The 22,666-nt window shown below is 38.9% G+C and overlaps 1 protein-coding gene across 2 annotated transcripts in view; it reads left to right on the forward strand.

Annotated features, from left to right (window-relative positions):
• The window catches only part of LOC124613556 (transmembrane and coiled-coil domain-containing protein 6), a 60,789-nt gene that overhangs the window by 8,235 nt on the left and 29,888 nt on the right, over positions 1 to 22,666 (forward strand). For both annotated transcript variants that reach the window (XM_047142280.1, XM_047142274.1), the window contains exon 2: positions 7,804 to 7,946. In XM_047142280.1, coding sequence (XP_046998236.1) covers positions 7,804 to 7,946 — 143 coding nt within the window. The remainder of the gene's footprint in view (positions 1 to 7,803; positions 7,947 to 22,666) is intronic.

A 22,666-nucleotide genomic window follows, 5' to 3' on the forward strand; every position in this document is an offset into this window, starting at 1 on the left:
GCTTCTGTAATGTGTCCAGAAGTTTCATGGATCTGGGTGACAGATTTGGTCTCCATCAACCATTCCACACACTGTGCCATCTGCTTGGGGGGAGGGGGGGGGGGGACATGACCATTTTCATTATAAAAATACCATCCCCATTTGTCAAATGTACATTATTGAAGTTGTAAATATTTTGGAAGATCCTCTACATTTAATTTAGCAAATTACATGTTGTAATTTACTGTACATTCACCCATACCTGCTAGAGGAGGTGTTTGATATGTCATCCTTCCAGTCGAATGCGATGCTTCACTCATCTCTGTAGTGAATTAAGAATTCTTTCATATGTCACCAGATCATCTCAGAAATCATGACAAGATTGCATCGTTCACTACTCCAGTTGTATAACCTTATCACCGGTAGTGCTGTATACTTCACTTTTGAGATGAACCCAGACAAAACACAACAGAGAATTTAGACCAGATGATCTTGGTAGGCTGAGGTACAGGTTCCAACCAACCTACTCATTTTCGACCACACTGGTGTGTTAGACATCGTCCTAAATCACCAACAAAATTTGCCGGTGCCCCCATTGTGCATCTAGCCCAATGAGATTGGAACTTACATGAACAGGCTGCACTTCAAATACATTTCTGCTAGCTAAGACAGTTTTTCATTTTTTACTGAGTTTGCCTTGTAGTCTTCCTACTTTCCCCCACTCTAAAGTGAGTTTATCTTGAGGCAATATCAGTTTACTGCCATCAAAGCAAGCACTGTGACCTACTAGTTATACCAGCTTGCATGAAAATACTTTCAATTGCGACAGGACAGAGTTCACATTGCAATTATTGTGTGGGATTTTATACAACTGCCTGTCACTGCAGACATTTCTTGTGTGTGTGTGTGTGTGTGTGTGTGTGTGTGTGTTTGTTTGTTTGTTTTAAATATGTGCATTAGGAAGACTGGTCAATTTTTGGTTGACTATGTGATGCTACTACATGACTACATGGTTATGGAAAACCTAATAGGATCACTCTTAACATTTGACAGAGAGAAGATAAGATGTGGAACCTTATGGATATTACATCAGGTCATATTAAGAAACCTTCCCATTGCTACTGCCATTTATTTCATGTAGGAGAGAAAAAGAAAGATGCTGATGGATTTATCTTTGCCCAGACATCCAATTTAACTGAATTTTCTTCAAGTGTTTAACTGATACCAGGCAAATCTTTCTACCAATGTTTCAAGACAATTTTTGGCAATCTCCATCAGTAAATGCTCAATAACTTTTTGTTAAAAGAAAAGATATTTCAAAACTTATCTCTGTTACAATTTCTAAGTCCTTAACAGGTTTTCTGAACATCACTTGCTGGCATACCAATTCTCATTTCAAGGTAGGAATTATGTGTTTGCATAATTCTTCTGGCAATTCAGAAAATGCAGACAGCAGACTTTTTTCAGTGTCTCCGTAAGTTGTATTCTTTTGGGGCAGGTGAAAGACTTTTGCAAATAAGGCGAATGATATTGTTCAGTCATTTCACAAAAAAATATCTTTTAGTCCAGCTACCCAGAAACTCCCGCTTCTCATATGTGGCCTACTTGGTCCTTCTTCGTCCATTCTACGTTTAATTTTAGACGTTCTCCAAATGGAGACACTGAATTCTCACAACAGTGCTTATGAAGAGAAAAACAAAATCTTAATTACTAAAAGATTACTGTATAAAATTTGGTTACACTATTATTGGCCAATGGTTGTGAAGTAAATGCTTCCTGATTCACAGAAATGTATCAAATTGTTACTAAACTTTGTTGCAAAAAGTTCAGCCCTGTTACTGAGTCTGCTGATGAAGCTCAGTGATGCAAGGTATGCACTATAAAATACGTTAACCACTGATGGCTAAACAATATTGTTTCTTGTGCACCCACATGTTCACTTGACTACATTATTGTGGAAGTTCAAAAATAACATATTGCGAAACAAGTTATTGTTCTGGATTGGGGTCCATTGCCCCAGTGCCAGCTAGACTGGCATGGCTCAAAAGAATTAAGTTCTGCAAGGGCCCCCCATTTCCTTTCTGGGAGAGAATGGAAGATGAGAAAGAATGATATTAAAGTTTAAAAAATTTACAGTAGTGAACAATGGGAGGTGGGCTGCACTTTGTGCATTCCTGTTGTAAACTAATATCACCAATAGCTTGTACTGAAGTTTTTTTATTGCTGTAATGATTCACATTAAACTGCATTGTTGAACATATGACTTTGACTTATTTACATGTAAAAATAATAACTTTGAAGAAAGTTATGTACATTATAAACTGCTTTATATAACAAAGTAATTTGATAGATAAAAAACATACTCACCAAGCGGCGGCAGAGCATGCACTTAAAAAAAGGTTACAATTATGCAGGCTTTCGAATCATGTGTCTTGGTCTTCCAGCAGATGTTTGAAGGGGAAGGAAGAGGGGTGAAGGAAAAGGAATGGAGAGGTCTAGAAAAAGAGGTATATTTCGGAAAAGTCACCCAGAGCTGTGGGTCAAGTAAGGCTTACTGGATGGGATGAGAAGAAGAAACTGATTGTTCGGTACTGCACTGGATGAGATTTGAATAGATTGTCAAACTCATCTCGTACAGTCCCCAACAATCAGTCTTTCACTCCTATCCCATCTGGTGAATATCACCTGTCCCATAGTTGTGGGTGACTTTTCCAAAATCTGCTCCTTTTCCTAGACCTCCCCAGTCCTTTTCCTTCGCCCCTCTTCCTTCCCCTTCTACCCTTCTGCTGGAATAAGGAGCCACTGGTTCTGAAAGCCTACATAATTAAAACCTTTTCTTACATGCATGTTCTGCCGCCACTTGGTGAGTAGATTTTTTATCTATCCAGTCACACTATACTGCCAAAAATTCATTGTTTTCATTACTTTTAAGTATGCTTTTGACGTAATAATATTATAGATTATTTTATGAGCTTTGTTAGAAATTATGCAACATGACATTTTGCATCATTGTTTTTAATTAATATACAAATTACTTTCCAGTTACAATGTGCAGTATAATGATGATATAATCTGAGCGCGTTTGTCAACATTGTGTTTTGTGAGATGTATGACTTTTGATGTAGAAAAACATTAAGACTCGATACTAGTAATACTCAAGTGACGACAATATTAGAATTTTAATATCAAATGTAAATTCAAATAAATTTCACATAATGTTTAACATATAAATGCACAAATTAATTACTGCACACAGTGTGCAAGTAGGATATGCTACTGCGGTATTAGGCATACAAGTGAATATGGATTGGATCAAATCCCACTCTGCCATGTTATAGTGCACAGCGAATACAAAGAATTCTGACCTGTGTGCTCTAAGAAGCTCATCCACGCGGCAACCTTGCTCTTTGTTGCACAAGGTGTATTTGTAACATGTGCTGTCGTACACATAATCCACAAACCTTGGTGTGCATCCATGGAGCACAACAATTAATGCTGCTAGTTGTGAATATACCAACTTCTTGCAGCTGTTGCTGTAGTTTGATGAAAATGATATTTGATGTGCTGAAGTGATCCAGAAAACATACTCAGATATGCATTGTGTCGCTCTACCATCTTGGATTGTACCGTGAAGCAGAAGATTTGAAAATTATCTGATCTTCAAACTTATTTCATATCCAAATGGTACATTTCTGGACATGGGTTCCTTATCAAAACTTTACTACATCTGTTCAACAACATCCCTCCACATGTAAAAGGAATTGTGGAATGTCTAGTATACCTCTCATAAGCATATAATGGGAGGAGCTTACATGCTTCACAGCATTTTCTGACATAAGGTGGTCAACTCTGCTCCTGGCCACTTTTTGGGGGTGGCCATTCATTCCAGTGGACAACTGGTTGGTGGTCATGCCTGCATAAAATGCTGTTCAGAAATTACAGCTTACTGATTTCAGAGGTGGTCCTGTCTGTGCTGTACACTGCAGTGACAAAAATCATGGGATGATGATTTTCACATATACAGGTGGCGGTAGTATCATGTACAAAAGGTATAAAAGAACAGTGCATTGGTGGAGCTGTCTTTACTACAAGATGATACATGTGACATGGTTTCTGGCAGGATTATGACCCCATGATGGGAATTTACAGACTTTAAATGTAGGATGGTAGTTGGAGCTAGACACATGGGACATTCCATTTCAGAAATCATTAGTTATTTTAATATTCTGAGATCCACAGTGTTCTGAGGATACCAAATTTTAGGTAGGACCTCTCACCACAGACAATGCAGTGGCCGACGGCCTTCACTAACAATCAAGAGCAATGGCATTTGCATAGAGTTGTCAGTCCTAACAGACAAGTAATACTGTGTGAAGTAACTGCAGAAATCAATGTCGGCTCTACAGTGATTGTATCTGTTAGGACAGTGCGGCGAAAATTGGGTTCAGTGGGCTATCGCATCAGATGACCGATGCAAGTGCCTTTGCTAAGAGCACGACGTGACCTGCAGCAGCTCTCCTGGGCTCATGACCATATCAGTTGGACCCTAGCTGACTGGAAAACCGTGGTCTGGTCACGAGTCCTGATTTCAGTTGGTAAGAATTGATAATAGGGTTCAAGTGTGGCACAGACCCCACGAAGCTGTGGACCAATTTGTCAACAAGGCACTGTGCAAGCTTCTGCTGGCTCCATGATGGTGTGTGTTGTGTTCGCATGGAATGCACTGGGTCCTCTGGTCCAGCTGAACATATCATTGACAGGAAATGTTTGTGTTTGGCTACTTGGAGACAATTTGCTGCCATTCATGGACTTAATGTTCTCAAACAAATGTAATTGCCACTGGGCCACAGTTATTTGTGATTGGTCTGAAGAAATTTGTGGACAATTTGTGCAAATTACTTGGCCACCCAGATTGCCCAATATGAATCCCACCAAACATTTGTGGAACATAATCGAGAGGTCAGTTCGTGCACAAAATCCTGTGCCAGCAACACTTTGGCAAATATGGACAACTTTAGAGGCAGGGGACTTCCGACAACTTTTTGAGTCCACACAATGCAGAGTTGCTGCAGTGCATTGAGCAAAAGATGATCTGACACGATATTAGGAGATATCTTTATCTCCTCTGTGTACAATGAGCCTGAGATGGGACTGGAGTAACATGTGCAATGTGGGTGGATTAGTCAAGTTTTGCACCTTATTTTTCCACATGAGTAATGTAGCAAGAGGTGGGGAATAAATGTGGTGTGAGGACTGAGGATCGACTAAGAAATTGCATAGATTTAGTAAGCAGTGAAGTACCACCTTGGGAAGTGTGGATAGGATGTTCATCATTTCCAGGCAGAGTGACAAGTAGGCAAAACCCAGGCAAAGGATATGATTCAGCTTTTCCAGTCCAGGATGATACTGGCTTTACAGGTTATTCTTAGGTTTGGTTGGAGACTTAGGAATATGTGTGGATATTTCATATACACATACAAGAGGAACTGCCATGTGGTTAAACAGTGCCTTTCATTCTTCAGTCATTGCTTTTGAAAAATTCTTGCATCCCCCAAACCTGGTTTTTTATGATCAGTTTTTCCCCAGTTAAATACTCTATGTAGAGTGCAGTTGTTAATGTGGAATTGTTCAATCTGATCTCTCTGTTGGAAACCATTATTATGTGTTTTAAATATCTGTTTTAATGTCATTTATTGTTATCTCCATTTCACACAATCCTGAAAGTCTGAATTCAGCCCTTTTTCACTCGTGTAGGTAATCTCAAATTACATATCATTGAATATTTTTATTTGGTTTGAATATTCATTTTTGATTACTATGATCAGGATGTAAATTTAATAGTACATGCATGGAATAGTCTTTTAAGAACAAAAGATTTTCATTACATGGTTATCAGCTTTGATTTGAAATACTAAGACTTCAATTTCTTTTGGGAATCTGGCAAAAGCTGAAGTAGTGGAATTGTGTAGATTCTTTGAATAGTGATAAATCATGTAAGTCCAATTTTTATGTTGTGTTGTGTCGTGTCGTGTTAGATCAGTGACTTGTAGTGGGAACATAGCGGTGTTCATCAGGAATGTAAACATAGCAGTCGAGTCCACAGTGTATTAAGAAAATGATTGTTGTGATACATCCATTTGCTTTGCTAAAATGCAACCAAACCATCAACTTCTCTACCTCACCAGTTCAAAAAGTTTTGAGTGTGGATTGATCAAACATAGGGAAACAGTAAATAGCAGTTTTAATGCTTTACTACAGAGTCTGCCCCCTCCCCCACTCACACACACTTACATACAATGCACAGAACACTCGTACAATCATGTGAAACTGTCTTTGGGATGATGTTTAACTTGCATCTCTCATTGGCTTGAATGTCAATTATGTCGCATCTCTCATTGGCTCGAATGTCAATTATGTCGCCAAAACATTCACCTTTCAGGTGGATTTCTGCATTTTTGTGGTTCGTTCTTATGGGTAACACCAAGTCTCATCTCCTATGATGATGATCTCCCAGAAAAGATTGGTCATGTTTTGCATTTCAGTCAAGCTGTATCCGTGTGTCCCTTTTATTTGTGAGTCAAGATGTGTGGAACAAACGTGCACACTTTTCTCTTTTTCAAAACATTCTGGAGGAGAAAGTCTTGAATATTTGATTTAGAGATGTCAGTCCATTGTGACACAACAATGTCAACACACTGTAGCCTTATCCACTACTTAAGAATGTGTTCTTCTAACTGACTGGTCGAATGCACAGCTGTTGTTTACAGTTGTTAGCTCAAGTTGCCACCATAGTTACTGCAATGACATCACTTGCATGCCAAGAGTAAAATCATACTCGAAACGTTTTGCTTTATGATATGCTATAAGTAACTCTGACACCACGGCTTCCATTAAAAATAGCGACATCAGTGATGTCACTGCTCAAGACAGTATTAGAATCAATATGTGTAGTAAACATTGCAATCCAAGGCTTCACCCACAATAACTAAACAGCATATAGTAAGCAAAACTCTCAAATGACATCTACAACAGAAACACTGTTGTGTTCTTCAGTCTGAAGACTCATTTGACGCAGCGGTCCATGCTAGTCTATCATGTGCAAGCCTGTTCATCTCGGCAAAACGACAGCAACCTACATCCACTTGAAACTGTCTGCTGTAACAGACACTGATCCTTCTTTGCAGCTTTTACCTCCCAGACTTTTCTTCATCATCAGATTGACTATTTTTTCGTGCTTCAGGATGTGTCTTGTCATCTGATCTCACTCCATTACATTTGCAGTCAACTGAAACATACAAAGAAAAACATCACAGATGCCAACTACGTAACATGTTTAAAATTTCAAAGAATTGTTCACTTGTTAATCACCTTTACAGTTTTTTAATTTAATGTACAAAATGTGCTTGTAGCACTGGCCAGCTCTGTGTGATAATTTTAACAGTTTTCTCATTTGAATTTTTCATTTGATAAAAGTATGTATAATGATTATTTAGCAGGAGAAATGCAAGCATTTAATTTATTTAGTACAGTGTTAACTATTTTCTGTCAATAGACAACTTACTAACTATTAACATTTCAGAGACTTAAAAATAACCTTCAATTTTACTGAATACTATTATTCCATTTATTGCTAAAAACATCATATGCACCAGCAGAGACTGAATGTACTGTGTTTCATTGTAAAAAGAAGTACTGTTAAGCAAATCTTTAATTTCATTCAACAAATCTCATTCAATTAAAAATTATGGTATATGGAGCTGCATTTTCTGTACAGATAGTAAGTTTGGACTGATCATTATTCATTACACCAGTAACATTTTGCAGGTAATAAAACACCATACAAGTTGGAAGCTATCAACTGCTGTTGCAATCTTGCACTTGGAAATGAAAAAGTTGGAATGCAACTAACCAAAGCATTTGCACCTTATCTTATTTCACAGTTGGATTGCTTCAGCCATGTATTCCTGGTAAATAATTCATCATTTTTCTTCTTTTTCTTCTTCTTCTTCTTATTATTATTAATACCAAAATTGCCCTAACCATATGCAGTGGGAAATATTGTTTTTATATATTTGCTTAGAGCAAAGTTATGAAGTGTGTGTTGATAGAAGACATGTTCTATGAAGGGGATAACCAGTATGTGCTGTTATTGTATATAGAATAAATGGATAAAATGATGAAGAAAGCAACTTTTATAAGTTAGTTACCTCTATTAAAGGAATTCTCATGTTTATCCTTCAAATTAACAAACTGTAGAATATTAAGGAAACTCAGTCAGAGGAGGAAAGATATTGAAAACTACAGAAAAGTGTAGATTAGTAGTATGGATGCAAATATCCAGCTCGATAGAGAGCATCACAATGGAGTTGTAAGTAAGGTGAACATTATCTAGAGTTAAAAAGAAAATGATGTGCAGTTAACATTTACAATCAAGGAATTGAGACTTATTCAATGAAAATGGGCAGCAAGTTGAAATAAAAATGTGTGATATGTACAGAGAAAATACCACCCATCAAAATGACTGGGTGCAGGGATCACAGTGATGGTAATATAGCAAACTTTTGCCACCTAAGCTGGGAACATGGGATGAAGTATGTTTCAGAAATAAATTGCTTTCAGCTGCATATGTACATAAACAGCTGAAAGCAGTTCACTTCTGAAATGTCTATTACTTCATCTGTGGTTCCCCTCAACAAAAAAATTTTGTGGGTTGCGTCCTACTTATATCCGTGGTGTGCCCCCTTCCACCTGGCTCTGGAAGGCATGGTACAGAGAGCCCAGTGGGCAGGGTGAGGGCAGGAGTCGTGATGGTAGCGGACATGCTGTGTTCATCTCTGTCAGAGCATTCCAGCCCTGTCTCGTGAGGAGGACTGTGGTGGGCGTGCTCCGATGAATTGCTGCTATTGCTGGATTCCATGCCGTGCTCAGTTGGTGTCCTTTGTCTCTGTTTATAAGATTCTCATGAATCCAAATTTCTAAGGACTCTTTTATGGCACTGTCCCAATAGCTGGCAGCTTGGCAGAGCACCTTGGTGTTCTCCAAGTCAAATATGTGGTATTCTTTGATGCTTTGTTGTCCTATCACTGATTTCTCTGTCTGTCCTAGTTGCACATGCTCAATAAGTTCCTCGTAGTGGTTAAAAATACATTGCTGTGTTTGTCAAATGTACTGTTGACTGCAGTCGCAGGCAATGCTGTAAATTCCTGGTACGCTGAGTTTAAGGGGGTCTTTCACAGAGCCAAGCCACTCTCTGTACCCAGCATTGGAAGCTAGGTGGAGGGCATCACACCACTGGTATAAGTAGGATGTCACCCGCAAAATCTCAACACTTCGCCAGAAGATGATGAGTACGTTACTCGTCGAAATGTTGTGGTCTTATAATACTGCCATTTGGCTGGAGAGCTTTGCATCAGTCAAAAAACTATTTGTATTATGTAGCAACTCATCATATCACAAAGATGCTAAGTCACAGATAGGTGCAACAAAAAAGACTGTCACAAAATGAGCTTTCAGCCAACATGATCTTTGTCGAAAATAGACAACACACACACGCGCGCGCGCCCACACACACACACACACACACACACACACACACACACACACACGTAAACTCGACTCACTGTGAGTTACATTTACGTGAGTGAGTGTGTGTGTGTCTGTTGTCTATTTTTGACGGCCTTGCTGGCCAAAAGCTCATTTTTGTGAAAGCTCATTTTGTGACAGTCCTCTGTTGTGCTTATCTGCAACTCAGCATCTCTGCCGTATGGTGAGTAGCAAATATCCTTTTCATAATAATGTTACATTCCATCCTGGATTATCCATTGTTTAAAAAACTGTTTGTCTGGGATGAGGAGTTCAATGAAGCAGATGTAAGTAAAATGTTCAATAACTTTCATGGGACATATCATTACCATTTTGACATAGGCTTCCCACTTCAACAATGTAAATTAAAACCAACTAGAACCAAAAGTTGGATCACGTCAAGTATAAAAATCTCCAGCACGAAGAAAAGATTTCTCCATCCAAAGGGAAAAAAAAAAAAAAAATACTGAATCATTAAAAATGCAAAATTATGTCAAGAGTATGGTAGGATCCACCACAAAGCTATTAAAGATCCAAAAATAGGGGTAGTGACGAATACATCTGCAAATTGAAAAACATATCATGGGCAACACGGAACATCAGATCCTAAACAGGCACCAAGCCAGTGACAAAAATTATTAACCTAAATCTGGAAAATGGACAAGTATCTGATATCACCTCAGTAGCTGATATTTTTATTGAGTATTTTAGCAGAAAATCAAATCTTATGTAAAGTAACTTTCAGGCTCTTAACATGTACCAATATGAAAACCGCAAGCCACACAATGGATCTATGTTTCTCAAAAAAGTCAGACACAATGAGCTACATTGGCAATTAAATCATTAAAGAAACTTTCACATGGTTTTCATGTCATTTTGGCCTGTATTATAAACTGAACAGGACATTATATTGTAGACCTGCTGAAGCATATTTATTATTAATCACTCCTTATTCACAGGTATATTTCCAAACCTGCTAAATGTTGCAAAGATAACTCCCTTGCACAAAAAGGAAGCTACAGGCAATGTTAACAATTACAAGCCAGTAGCTCGGCTTAGTGGCTTGTCTTGTATAATATGTTGCTAGAGCTTATGAACAAAAACTCTTTGTTGTCAAATCACCAGCTTGGTTTCAGGATTCACAACCACAGCACTCTACAAATTCCTGTATGCTACACTAAAAGCTATAGATGGAAAGGAAATTGCTCCTGGAATATTTTTGGACCTATGCAAAGCATTTGACATTATAGATCATGCTATTGTATTACATAAGTTGGAAAGAAAGTGGAAAGGGAGTTAGAGTTACTCCAAATGAATGGATTAGGTCATATCTTACCAACCAACAACAAAAAGTTGTTCTTAAACAAGATAAAATAACTGTGAGCATTTTAAGAAAAACAGTATACTCATCAGAAAAAGCTACAATGAAATTTGGTGTGCCACAAGGATCAACATTAATTCCAGTCCTCTTTCTTTTGCTTATAGGTGATCTGAGTGAGACTGTCCATGACAAACAGAAAACTTCATTTGCTGATGACACTAGTATTTTAATAACAGGGTTAAACCAGTAATCTACAGACACACCATTATGTATTTAAACCGGGGACCTAGAAACAACGGAGAGGCTTTGTCCCGCCGTAGCCCACAGTGGTTTGCGACAGGCCACAGGAGTTCACCACCCTCCCCCCCCCCCCCCCCCCCCCCCTCCACCACCGAACCCAGAGTTGGTGGTCGGTTCGGCCCCCAGTTGACCCCCCTGGGAGCGTCTCACATGAGATGAGTGTAACCCTAGATGTTTGCATGGTAGAGTGATTATGATGTATGCTTACATGGAGACAGTGTTTGCACAGCAGTCACCGACATAGTGTAACTGAGGCGGATTAAGCAGGTGGAAAACCGCCTGAAAAACTACACACAGGCTGGCCAGCACACCGGACCTCGACACTAATCCACCAGGTGGATTTGTGTCGGGGACCGGCACACCTTCCTGCTCGGGAAGCAGTGTGTTAGACTGCATGGCTAGACGGGCGAGCAGACACACCATTGTTGGAGTTGATACATTATTTTGAAAGAAATTAACTTGTAAGAAACACTGAAAAAATGGTAACCATGAACTTTCATATATCCCGCCCTATGCAACAAAATGACCACTCATTGAGAATAAATAACAAAAACTTAAAATTGATTGATGATGTGAAACTTCTGGGAAGAAATCTGCAGCTAAACTGTCATCAATCTATTATATGCGACAGATATTAAACACAAGCTGTAACAGAGAAATATTAATACAGGTATATCACACTCACATCACATGAGCAGTTAGATATGGAATAATATTTTGAGATAATGCACCTTATAGTTGATCCATATTCAAAACCCAAAAATTAGCTATCTGAGTCATATGCAACATAGAGAGACAAGACCCGTGTCTCCCTCGTTTCCTGACATTAAAGATACTGAACCTCCCAAGCCTCTACCTCTACATGTTTGAAATGACAGTCTTTTCACGGGAATGTTTAGGAACCTCCAATGCATATCAGCAAAACAGCTCTGTGCACAGTTATAAATTGGAAACTGCAGTAACATCCATGTCTCCCAGGCCAGGACATCAGTCTTCCAGAAAAGCTTCATAGAAGCACACAGTTTTATAATCACCTCCCTAACAATGCCAAGTTATTAAAGGAAGAAAGTTTTTTTTAAAAAAAAAAAAAAAAAAAAAAAAAAACAACAACAACAACGCGGAAGTCATTTCTGATGGACCACTGTTTCTGCTCTGTAAACGAATTCCTCATCATTTAAAGTGGAATCTTATAATGTAAAATTACCAGATATATTACAGGAACTGTGTGTGATGAATCACACCTACTTTACGTATGGTACTGTATTAACATAATCATTTACATTAAACTTGTCCAGAGCAGTCACATGTGATAAAATCTATTATTATTTGTATTTATATGTAATCTTTATCTCCTCTGTATCCTTTTTTTTAACGTGTCCTACATCTGTTCAAGATGTCACATGACCGAAACTAAATAAATATCAGGCCAATTTGCGTGTGTGACATTGATGATGGCAGCATGTATTTGGATTGAAGGTTGTAGTGGCAGATGTAAATGGCATAACCAGATTCTGAACTGCTGTAGGGTAGTAGTAATCCCACTCATCATGCCTTATGTTTCGTGCTGTCACAAGAAACATTTTCCAGAAGTGAAGATTTCACACCATTTTATTGGAAGTCTCCAGCTTGGTCCATTTGTACTGGAAGCAGATCACATTCAAGTTATGTCCTCTTTAAAAGTTTTTGGTACATTTGTGTACAAAAATCTTAGAAATTATCATATTTCTGTGTGTCCCAGAGGGATTGGAAATCGTCTAAAATCTATCACTAACTACTGAATGTATGGGCATATAAAGTTCAAATTCGAGTAGTGACTTGTACGTATAACTGGCTGTGCATTTAGTTGAATATAATGGAAAGGTAAAAATAAATTAAGAACAATGAAATATATGTTTTTCTATGTAACAAGAAAAAAATACTGGCTCTGGTGTAAAAGAAGACACTTTAATTACATGAAACTTGCAGTGGTTCGTAAATAATCACTATTTTCACACAGGAAAAAATTTTTTAGTTCACTGATTTTTAAAACAGTCGCTAAACATCTTATCTTTGGGTTCACATAAAAAGTAATGCTGAACTCAATATGAAGGGCGATTTGAATGCCATGGCATTTTACTTGGAAAGTGCTATACTCTCAGCTTGCCCATTAAAGAAGAATAAAGAGTGTAATGTGGACCCAGAACTACACTATGTGATCAAAAATATCCAGATATCTGGCTGAAAATGACTTACAAATTCATGGTGCCCTCCATCGGTAATGGTGAAATTCAATATGTGTTGGCCTATCCTTAATCTTGATGACAACTTCCACTCTCGCAGGCATACGTTTAGTCAGGTGTTGGAAGGTTTTTGGGGAATGGCAGCCCATTTTTCATGGAGTGCTGCTCTGAGGAGAGGTATCGATGCCGGTCGGTGAGGCCTGCCATGAAGTTGGCATTCCAAAACATCCCAAAGGTGTTCTATAGGATTCAGGCCATGACTCTGTGCAGGCCAGTCCATTACAGGGATGTTATTTATTAATTGAAGACATAAAGTCTGTAAATGAGTCCGCAATTATTTTTGGCACTTTATTTTCGTAAGTCCATCTTGGTCACACAGATTTCTTACACTTTATTACCGGTTTTGCCCTACTGCCATCTTCAGATCTGTTAAAAAGATAAATACTGTGCAAGCGACAGGTTCAATAAGTTAGCGCCAAATCTAACAAGTCTTAGTGATACGTAAAATATAAAATATGAAATTTCTATAGCCACATATAGCAGCCATACATACGATTAAAATATTCTGATGTAAATCATCGTCAATGTAACATGTGAGTACACGGTATGTGCTGGTAATACACATATTCCATCTGGTATTTGTGCAAGAGACTAATGCCAGCAGAGGGCACTTTAGTTAGAGTGCATATTAAACCAGTGTCGCCAGTGTGATGATTAAATTGCGGCATGCACAGTCATTAGTTCAATTTTTTTTTAATTAGTTCCCACAGCAAAACGAGTGTCTGACAATAAAATGTAACTGATGTGAAATTGAATTCATATCACAATACCATGGTGTTGTTGTTGTTGTTGTTGTGGTCTTCAGTCCTGAGACTGGTTTGATGCAGCTCTCCATGCTACTCTATCCTGTGCAAGCTTTTTCATCTCCCAGTACCTACTGCAACCTACATCCTTCTGAATCTGCTTAGTGTATTCATCTCTTGGTCTCCCTCTACGATTTTTACCCTCCACGCTGCCCTCCAATACTAAATTGGTGATCCCTTGATGCCTCAGAACGTGTCCTACCAACCGATCCCTTCTTCTGGTCAAGTTGTGCCACAAACTTCTCTTCTCCCCAATCCTATTCAATACTTCCTCATTAGTTATGTGATCTACCCATCTAATCTTCAGCATTCTTCTGTAGCACCACATTTCGAAAGCTTCTATTCTCTTCTTGTCCAAACTATTTATCGTCCATGTTTCACTTCCATACATGGCTACACTCCATACGAATACTTTCAGAAATGACTTCCTGACACTTAAATCAATACTGGATGTTAACAAATTTCTCTTCTTCAGAAACGCTTTCCTTGCCATTGCCAGCCTACATTTTATATCCTCTCTACTTCGACCATCTTCAGTTATTTTGCTCCCCAAGTAGCAAAACTCCTTTACTACTTTAAGTGCCTCATTTCCTAATCTAATTCCCTCAGCATCACCCGACTTAATTAGACTACATTCCATTATCCTTGTTTTGCTTTTGTTGATGTTCATCTTATATCCTCCTTTCAAGACACTGTCCATTCCATTCAACTGCTCTTCCAAGTCCTTTGCTGTCTCTGACAGAATTACAATGTCATCGGCGAACCTCAAAGTTTTTATTTCTTCTCCATGAATTTTAATACCTACTCTGAATTTTTCTTTTGTTTCCTTTACTGCTTGTTCAATATACAGATTGAACAACATCGGTGAGAGGCTACAACCCTGTCTTACTCCCTTCCCAACCACTGCTTCCCTTTCATGTCCCTCGACTCTTATAACTGCCATCTAGTTTCTGTACAAATTGTAAATAGCCTTTCGCTCCCTGTATTTTACCCCTGCCACCTTTAGAATTTGAAAGAGAGTATTCCAGTCAACATTGTCAAAAGCTTTCTCTAAGTCTACAAATGCTAGAAACGTAGGTTTGCCTTTCCTTAATCTTTCTTCTAAGATAAGTCGTAAGGTAAGTATTGCCTCACGTGTTCCAGTGTTCCTACGGAATCCAAACTGATCTTCCCCGAGGTTGGCTTCTACTAGTTTTTCCATTCGTCTGTAAAGAATTCGTGTTAGTATTTTGCAGCTGTGACTTATTAAGCTGATAGTTCGGTAATTTTCACATCTGTCAACACCTGCTTTCTTTGGGATTGGAATTATTATATTCTTCTTGAAGTCTGAGGGTATTTCGCCTGTTTCATACATCTTGCTCACCAGATGGTAGAGTTTTGTCAGGACTGGCTCTCCCACGGCCGTCAGTAGCTCCAATGGAATATTGTCTACTCCGGGGGCCTTGTTTCGACTCAGGTCTTTCAGTGCTCTGTCAAACTCTTCACGCAGTATCATATCTCCCATTTCATCTTCATCTACATCCTCTTCCATTTCCATAATATTGTCCTCAAGTACATCGCCCTTGTATAGACCCTCTATATACTCCTTCCACCTTTCTGCTTTCCCTTCTTTGCTTAGAACTGGGTTTGCATCTGAGCTCTTGATATTCATACAAGTCGTTCTCTTATCTCCAAAGGTCTCTTTAATTTTCCTGTAGGCGGTATCTATCTTACCCCTAGTGAGATAGGCCTCTACATCCTTACATTTGTCCTCTAGCCATCCCTGCTTAGCCATTTTGCACTTCCTGTCGATCTCATTTTTGAGACGTTTGTATTCCTTTTTGCCTGCTTCACTTACTGCATTTTTATATTTTCTCCTTTCATCAATTAGATTCAATATTTCTTCTGTTACCCAAGGATTTCTACTAGCCCTCGTCTTTTTACCTACTTGATCCTCTGCTGCCTTCACTACTTCATCCCTCAAAGCTACCCATTCTTCTTCTACTGTATTTATTTCCCCCAGTCCTGTCAATTGCTCCCTTATGCTCTCCCTGAATCTCTGTACAACCTCTGGTTCTTTTAGTTTATCCAGGTCCCATCTCCTTAAATTCCCACCTTTTTGCAGTTTCTTCAGTTTTAATCTACAGGTCATAACCAATAGATTGTGGTCAGAGTCCACATCTGCCCCTGGAAATGTCTTACAATTTAAAACCTGGTTCCTAAATCTCTGTCTTACCATTATATAATCTATCTGATACCTTTTAGTATCTCCAGGATTCTTCCATGTATAGAACCTTCTTTCATGATTCTTAAACCAAGTGTTAGTTATGATTATGTTGTGCTCTGTGCAAAATTCGACCAGGCGGCTTCCTCTTTCATTTCTGTCCCCCAATCCATATTCACCTACTATGTTTCCTTCTCTCCCATTTCCTACACTCGAATTCCAGTCACCCATGACTATTAAATTTTCGTCTCCCTTCACAATCTGAATAATTTCTTTTATTTCATCATACATTTCTTCAATTTCTTCGTCATCTGCAGAGCTAGTTGGCATATAAACTTGTACTACTGTAGTAGGCGTGGGCTTCGTATCTATCTTGGCCACAATAATGCGTTCACTATGCTGTTTGTAGTAGCTTACCCGCATTCCTATTTTCCTATTCATTATTAAACCTACTCCTGCATTACCCCTATTTGATTTTGTGTTTATAACCCTGTAGTCACCTGACCAGAAGTCTTGTTCCTCCTGCCACCGAACTTCACTAATTCCCACTATATCTAACTTCAACCTATCTATTTCCCTTTTTAAATTTTCTAACCTACCTGCCCGATTAAGGGATCTGACATTTCACGCTCCGATCCGTAGAACGCCAGTTTTCTTTCTCCTGATAACGACATCCTCTTGAGTAGTCCCCGCCCGGAGATCCGAATGGGGGACTATTTTACCTCCGGAATATTTTACCCAAGAGGATGCCATCATCATGTAATCATACAGTAAAGCTACATGCCCTCGGGAAAAATTACGGCTGTAGTTTCCCCTTGCTTTCAGCCGTTCGCAGTACCAGCACAGCAAGGCTGTTTTGGTTATTGTTACAAGGCCAGATCAGTCAATCATCCAGACTGTTGCCCTTGCAACTACTGAAAAGGCTGCTGCCCCTCTTCAGGAACCACACGTTTGTCTGGCCTCTCAACAGGTACCCCTCCGTTGTGGTTGCACCTACGGTACGGCTATCTGTATCGCTGAGGCACGCAAGCCTCCCCGCCAACGGCAAGGGCCATGGTTCATGGGGGGCACAATACCATAAAAAGTACAAATACTAATATAATACAGTCACTAGCCTGACTAGGTAAAACGTACAACCTGGATAAGCTAGTATAAAAAGTGTAACAATAAAATGAAATATCTAAAAAAAAAAAATCTTCCAGCCTGACAAATCGATTACTATAAACATAATTGTAGTATAATTAATTAATAAAATAGTAACTATACATTACAAGTAAAAAAAAAAAAAAAAATCGATAGTTGATATTATATCCAGCGTGTGGTTTTGATGGCGACATTTTGTAGTATCCTTGTTTTCCTGTGGTGGAGCTTACAGAGGAAGGCCCAGTCTCCTCGTCATCAGTGGCCGGCGCATGTCAATCCGCTGGGGTGCTGTATGCTACTCAGTCTTGCAGGAGACTGCACTGTGACCTTTAATCACACTGCAGAGTGTCTGAATCTTGAACTGTGTTCAGAATCATGTGTGTAGGTTTGTGTAGTAAAGGGAATAAGGTTGACATTTTGTTGCGTGATTTATCACTGAATTTTGCTTTAAATGCAAAGCATAGTAATAAATCACTGCCTTGATTCTGCTTATGATCATTATATGTGAAGGTAGTCTGTGGGAGGTCATAATTGAGATATAGCCAATGAGTGTATTCCAGCTATTCCTCCGTATGTTGGCTATTATTATTTAAAGCAAGCTGTAAAAGGCATTTAGTGTCAGGAATGAACTTCAATGTGCTTGTTATTGTGCTAATATTCCAGATTAAACTTAAGTGTGTATGTTAGTGTGTTGACTACATTTGTTACTTTTAACAGTGCTTCAGAGAAATTTCTCTATAGAGATTCAAGGATGTTCTTTGAAACCTACTATTAGTTGATCTGAGACAGAAACCAATGTGAATCTTCCAGTGCAGTGAATGAGTCAGGTGTGGTCTTAACAGTAATGTACACATGAATTGCTCAGAATCAGTAGTCAGGGAGTAGACTAATTATCACTGTTTTGTAGGTCAGAACATTTCACAAATATAGTGGCAGAGGAGATTGATTTGGGTTCTCCAGTAAAATGGTTTCATTGTCCAGTGCACTTACGAGAATTATGCAATGAAATTGTGTATCACACAGTTTCTGGGCAATGTGAATGATGATGGTGAACTTCCTTTGACAGTTTGGAAGGAAACTATCATTCACCGTGGTGAGCTACTATATTCCATTTCTTTATTGTGTGGCTGTTGGCTGCTGCACATATAGTGAGCACTTGTCTTAACTAATCCCATTGGCTGTGTTCAATTAAGATTTATTTTCATTACTGGATTAGTAATTCAGACTTTCAAGATCCTTAGGATGATTTAAGAACACTTCTTTCTACCTCGACAAAAATATTTTATTATTTGTTTAATTAACCAGTTGATGTTACTCTGTGCAAACTTCATCATCATTCACAATATCAGCGCATTAGTGGGTTATTTAACTGATATATGTGGTGTCTGTTCTTTCAACTTGCACCTGTGATGTAAGTTGAGAATTTTGGTTTGATGGGAGTCGTGCTAGGGTAGTCTGTGCAGTTGTGGTGACCACTGTGCCCGGATGGCGTGGTGGTCAGTGCATTTTCCTAGTGAGCGGGAGTGCCGTGTTCAAATCCCAGTCCAGCTCAAATTTTCAACTTTCCCCATTGATATAGATAAATGCATACTGGCACCTAATGTCTTTAATTCCTTTGTGTCTTCATTTAACCGAAATTCCATTTCTGCAGAACATCTACATCTAGTAAAGAGAAGTGTTTCAGTGTACAAAAAGTTATAATCTGTTTCACTTCTGAATTGATTCTATGTACAGAAAACAACACATTGTTACCTGCAACAGGTTCTTTGGCATGCCAGTGTAGAAGTGTGCACAGAAACAGCCAAGTGAAAAATCCATTAAATACATACATTTATTTACAATAAAAAGGTGATTTCAGAATTTTCTTTTTTTGAGACCGCATGTACAAGAATTGTGTGCCGATTTGGAATTCTAGAGCCACATATTTTACTGTTTGCATCCTTTCTGCATAGTTTTTCATTGAGTGTATCAATACCCGTTTTTATTGTGATATGTTGTGAAAGCTCGAGCACTTGCAGTAGTTCTGCCATAAACTATTTCATTGTATAATTACGTGTGAAATAAGTTAGTTTTCAGAATTTTAGGACTCTTACAAAATATAATATCGTAAATTATTGGTATGAGTGTTTTGGATATGTAACTTATTTTTAGCGAATCGGTTACTGCCAAATAATACATTACCCCAGAATTTAATTGTATATCAACACAAATAAACGTGTATTTTTGAGAGTTTTCAGAAGCTACCATTGTCCTTTGAGTAATCTATTAGTTGTAGTTGTTGTGGTCTTCAGTCCTGAAACTGGTTTGATGCAGCCCTCCATGCTACTCTATCCTGTGCAAGCTTCTTCATCTCCCAGTACCTACTGCAACCTACATCCTTCTGAATCTGCTTAGTGTATTCATCTCTTGGTCTCCCTCTATGATTTTTACCCTCCACGCTGCCCTCCAATACTAAATTGGTGATCCCTTGATGCCTCAGAACATGTCCTACCAACCGATCCCTTCTTCTAGTCCAGTTGTGCCACAAACTTCTCTTCTCCCCAATCCTATTCAATACTTCCTCATTAGTTATGTGATCTACCCATCTAATCTTCAGCATTCTTCTGTAGCACCACATTTTGAAAGCTTCTATTGTCTTCTTGTTCAAACTATTTATCGTCCATGTTTCACTTCCATACATGGCTACACTCCATACAAATACTTTCAGAAACGACTTCCTGACACTTAAATCAATACTGGATGTTAACAAATTTCTCTTCTTCAGAAATGCTTTCCTTGCCATTGCCAGTCTACATTTTATATCCTCTCTATTTCGACCATCATCAGTTATTTTGCTCCCCAAATAGCAAAACTCCTTTACTGCTTTAAGTGTCTCATTTCCTAATCTAATTCTCTCAGCATCACCCGACTTAATTCGACTACATTCCATTATCCTCGTTTTGCTTTTGTTGATGTTCGGGGAGAGGCTACAACCCTGTCTCACTCCCTTCCCAACCACTGCTTCCCTTTGATGTCCCTCGACTCTTATAACTGCCATCTGGTTTCTGTACAAATTGTAAATAGCTTTTGGCTCCCTGTATTTTACCCCTGCCACCTTCAGAATCTATTAGTACTTTGTAGTAAATCAGCATTTACGATTTAGTAATTGTTGCAGATATTCTAACAAACACATTGTGTCACATCTAGCTTCCCCTTAAAGAGACGTGGCCCTATATATATTATTTACATTTATCATAAATAGGCTCTGTTTTTGAGTTGCTAACAACTATAATTAACCTCAAAACATTTTAGGAAACTAGTAATTTTTACCGCAGGTTTTAGTGTTGCATTATTGGAAATCTCGTTTTGTGTATTTGCTGCAATTCTGATAGAGAATTAGCATTGTTTTAGCGCAACAGATTAAAAGATAACCAGTGACCTTAATTTAAAGTTAATTATTCACTGCTCTGTAATATATTGCACCAGCCAAAATGCAGCCCCAGTGAATGCTGTTCTCGAACACAGGATGACTTGGTTGACATTCGTAAATAGCTGGAAAGTGCCCTGGCTACTGTCAAACGATTGGCAGCTGCTGTGAATCGGTGTGTTGGAAGAGCTCCCGAGACTCGTGTACCTGTAATACACATGCTAGACATACCTTGAGTACTGTCCTCTCCAGTGGATCCTGTCTCCTCTGAATAAGGTACAGGATCTGTCAGTGCTCGTTCACTTGACTGTGAGTGGTGTGTCAGTGGTAAATCTAGGTGTCCTGAATAGAGTGGACGGTGACTAGGGAGAACTCGTGGTGTTGTACTGATCCCTCTAACCAACAAGTTTGAGGTGCTGTCTGTTACTGAAATTAAAACTGAGCCTTTTTTTGGGGAAACCTGTTCTGTCCAGTGTCAAGACGGCACAAATGCAAAATGGTAGGGGTCTATTAATTGTCAGCAGTTCAAAAGTATAGCCAGTGGTGGTACCTCTTAGGTAAATGGCAGCAAGGAACAGGTAAGGACACAAGGTACACTCAGTGTGTATGCCTGGGGTCCTCATTCAACATGTTGAAGAGGCTGTTCCAGCAGCCATTGAGGGAACTGGGTGCAACCAACTGCAGATTGTGGTGCGTGTTGGAACAAATGTTGCATGTTGTCTGGGCTCTGAAGTCGTACTTATGTCAATTCAGCAACTGGAAGAGAAAGTTTAGAAGATCAGCCTTGTGCTTGGAGTTTCGAGTTTCATTGAAGCTCACAATTTGCAGTATTGTCCCCAGAACTGATCGTGGCCCTTTGGTTCTGAGTCAAGTGGAAGGACTGAACCAGAGACTTTGAAGGTTCTGTGACAATGACAAGCTAGGCTGTGACTTCATGGACTTACGGCATAGGGTCAAGAATGGCTCGATGTGCACTACACGTCAGAGGTTGCTACACAGGTAGCTGACTGTGTGTGAGTGTTTTCTAGATTAGGCGACACTCTATCCTATCCATATAATGGTAGCTGTAAGAAACCCAGAAGTACCAGTGTAAGACCGAAAGAAATGCTTCTCACAGGTGAGAGTATTAAAATTCTAATGGTTAACTACCAAAGCATTCGCAACAAAGTGTCACAATTTGAAGTGATCCTAAAAAGCAGTGAAGTTCAAGTAATACTAGGTACTGAAAACTAGTTGAAACCGGAAATTGATAGCACCCAGATTTTTGGGGAAAGGATAGGCAAATGGGACCTGGAGGTGGTGTATTTGTCACAGTAGACAAGAAGCTCAACTCCTCTGAGATAGACATCGAAACTCAGTGTGAGATTGTTTGGACAAGATTCACTATCAGGGGTGGGCCTGAAATGATAATTGGATCCTTCTGCCGCCCACCAGACTCATCCGATGTAACCAAATGCATTAGAGAAAACCTCAGTTCACTTGTACGTAAGTTCCGTAATCATTCTGTAGTCATCAGTGAAGACTTTAATCATCCAACAGTTAATTAGTAAAATTACAGTTTTGTTAGTGGTGGGCATTATAAGACATCCTGTGAAACATTACTAAATGCCTTCTTTGAAACCCATCTACAAGGTGTACAACTTTGCTTCC

This window comes from Schistocerca americana, chromosome 1 (assembly GCF_021461395.2).
Source record: "Schistocerca americana isolate TAMUIC-IGC-003095 chromosome 1, iqSchAmer2.1, whole genome shotgun sequence".
Taxonomy (NCBI): domain Eukaryota; kingdom Metazoa; phylum Arthropoda; class Insecta; order Orthoptera; family Acrididae; genus Schistocerca; species Schistocerca americana.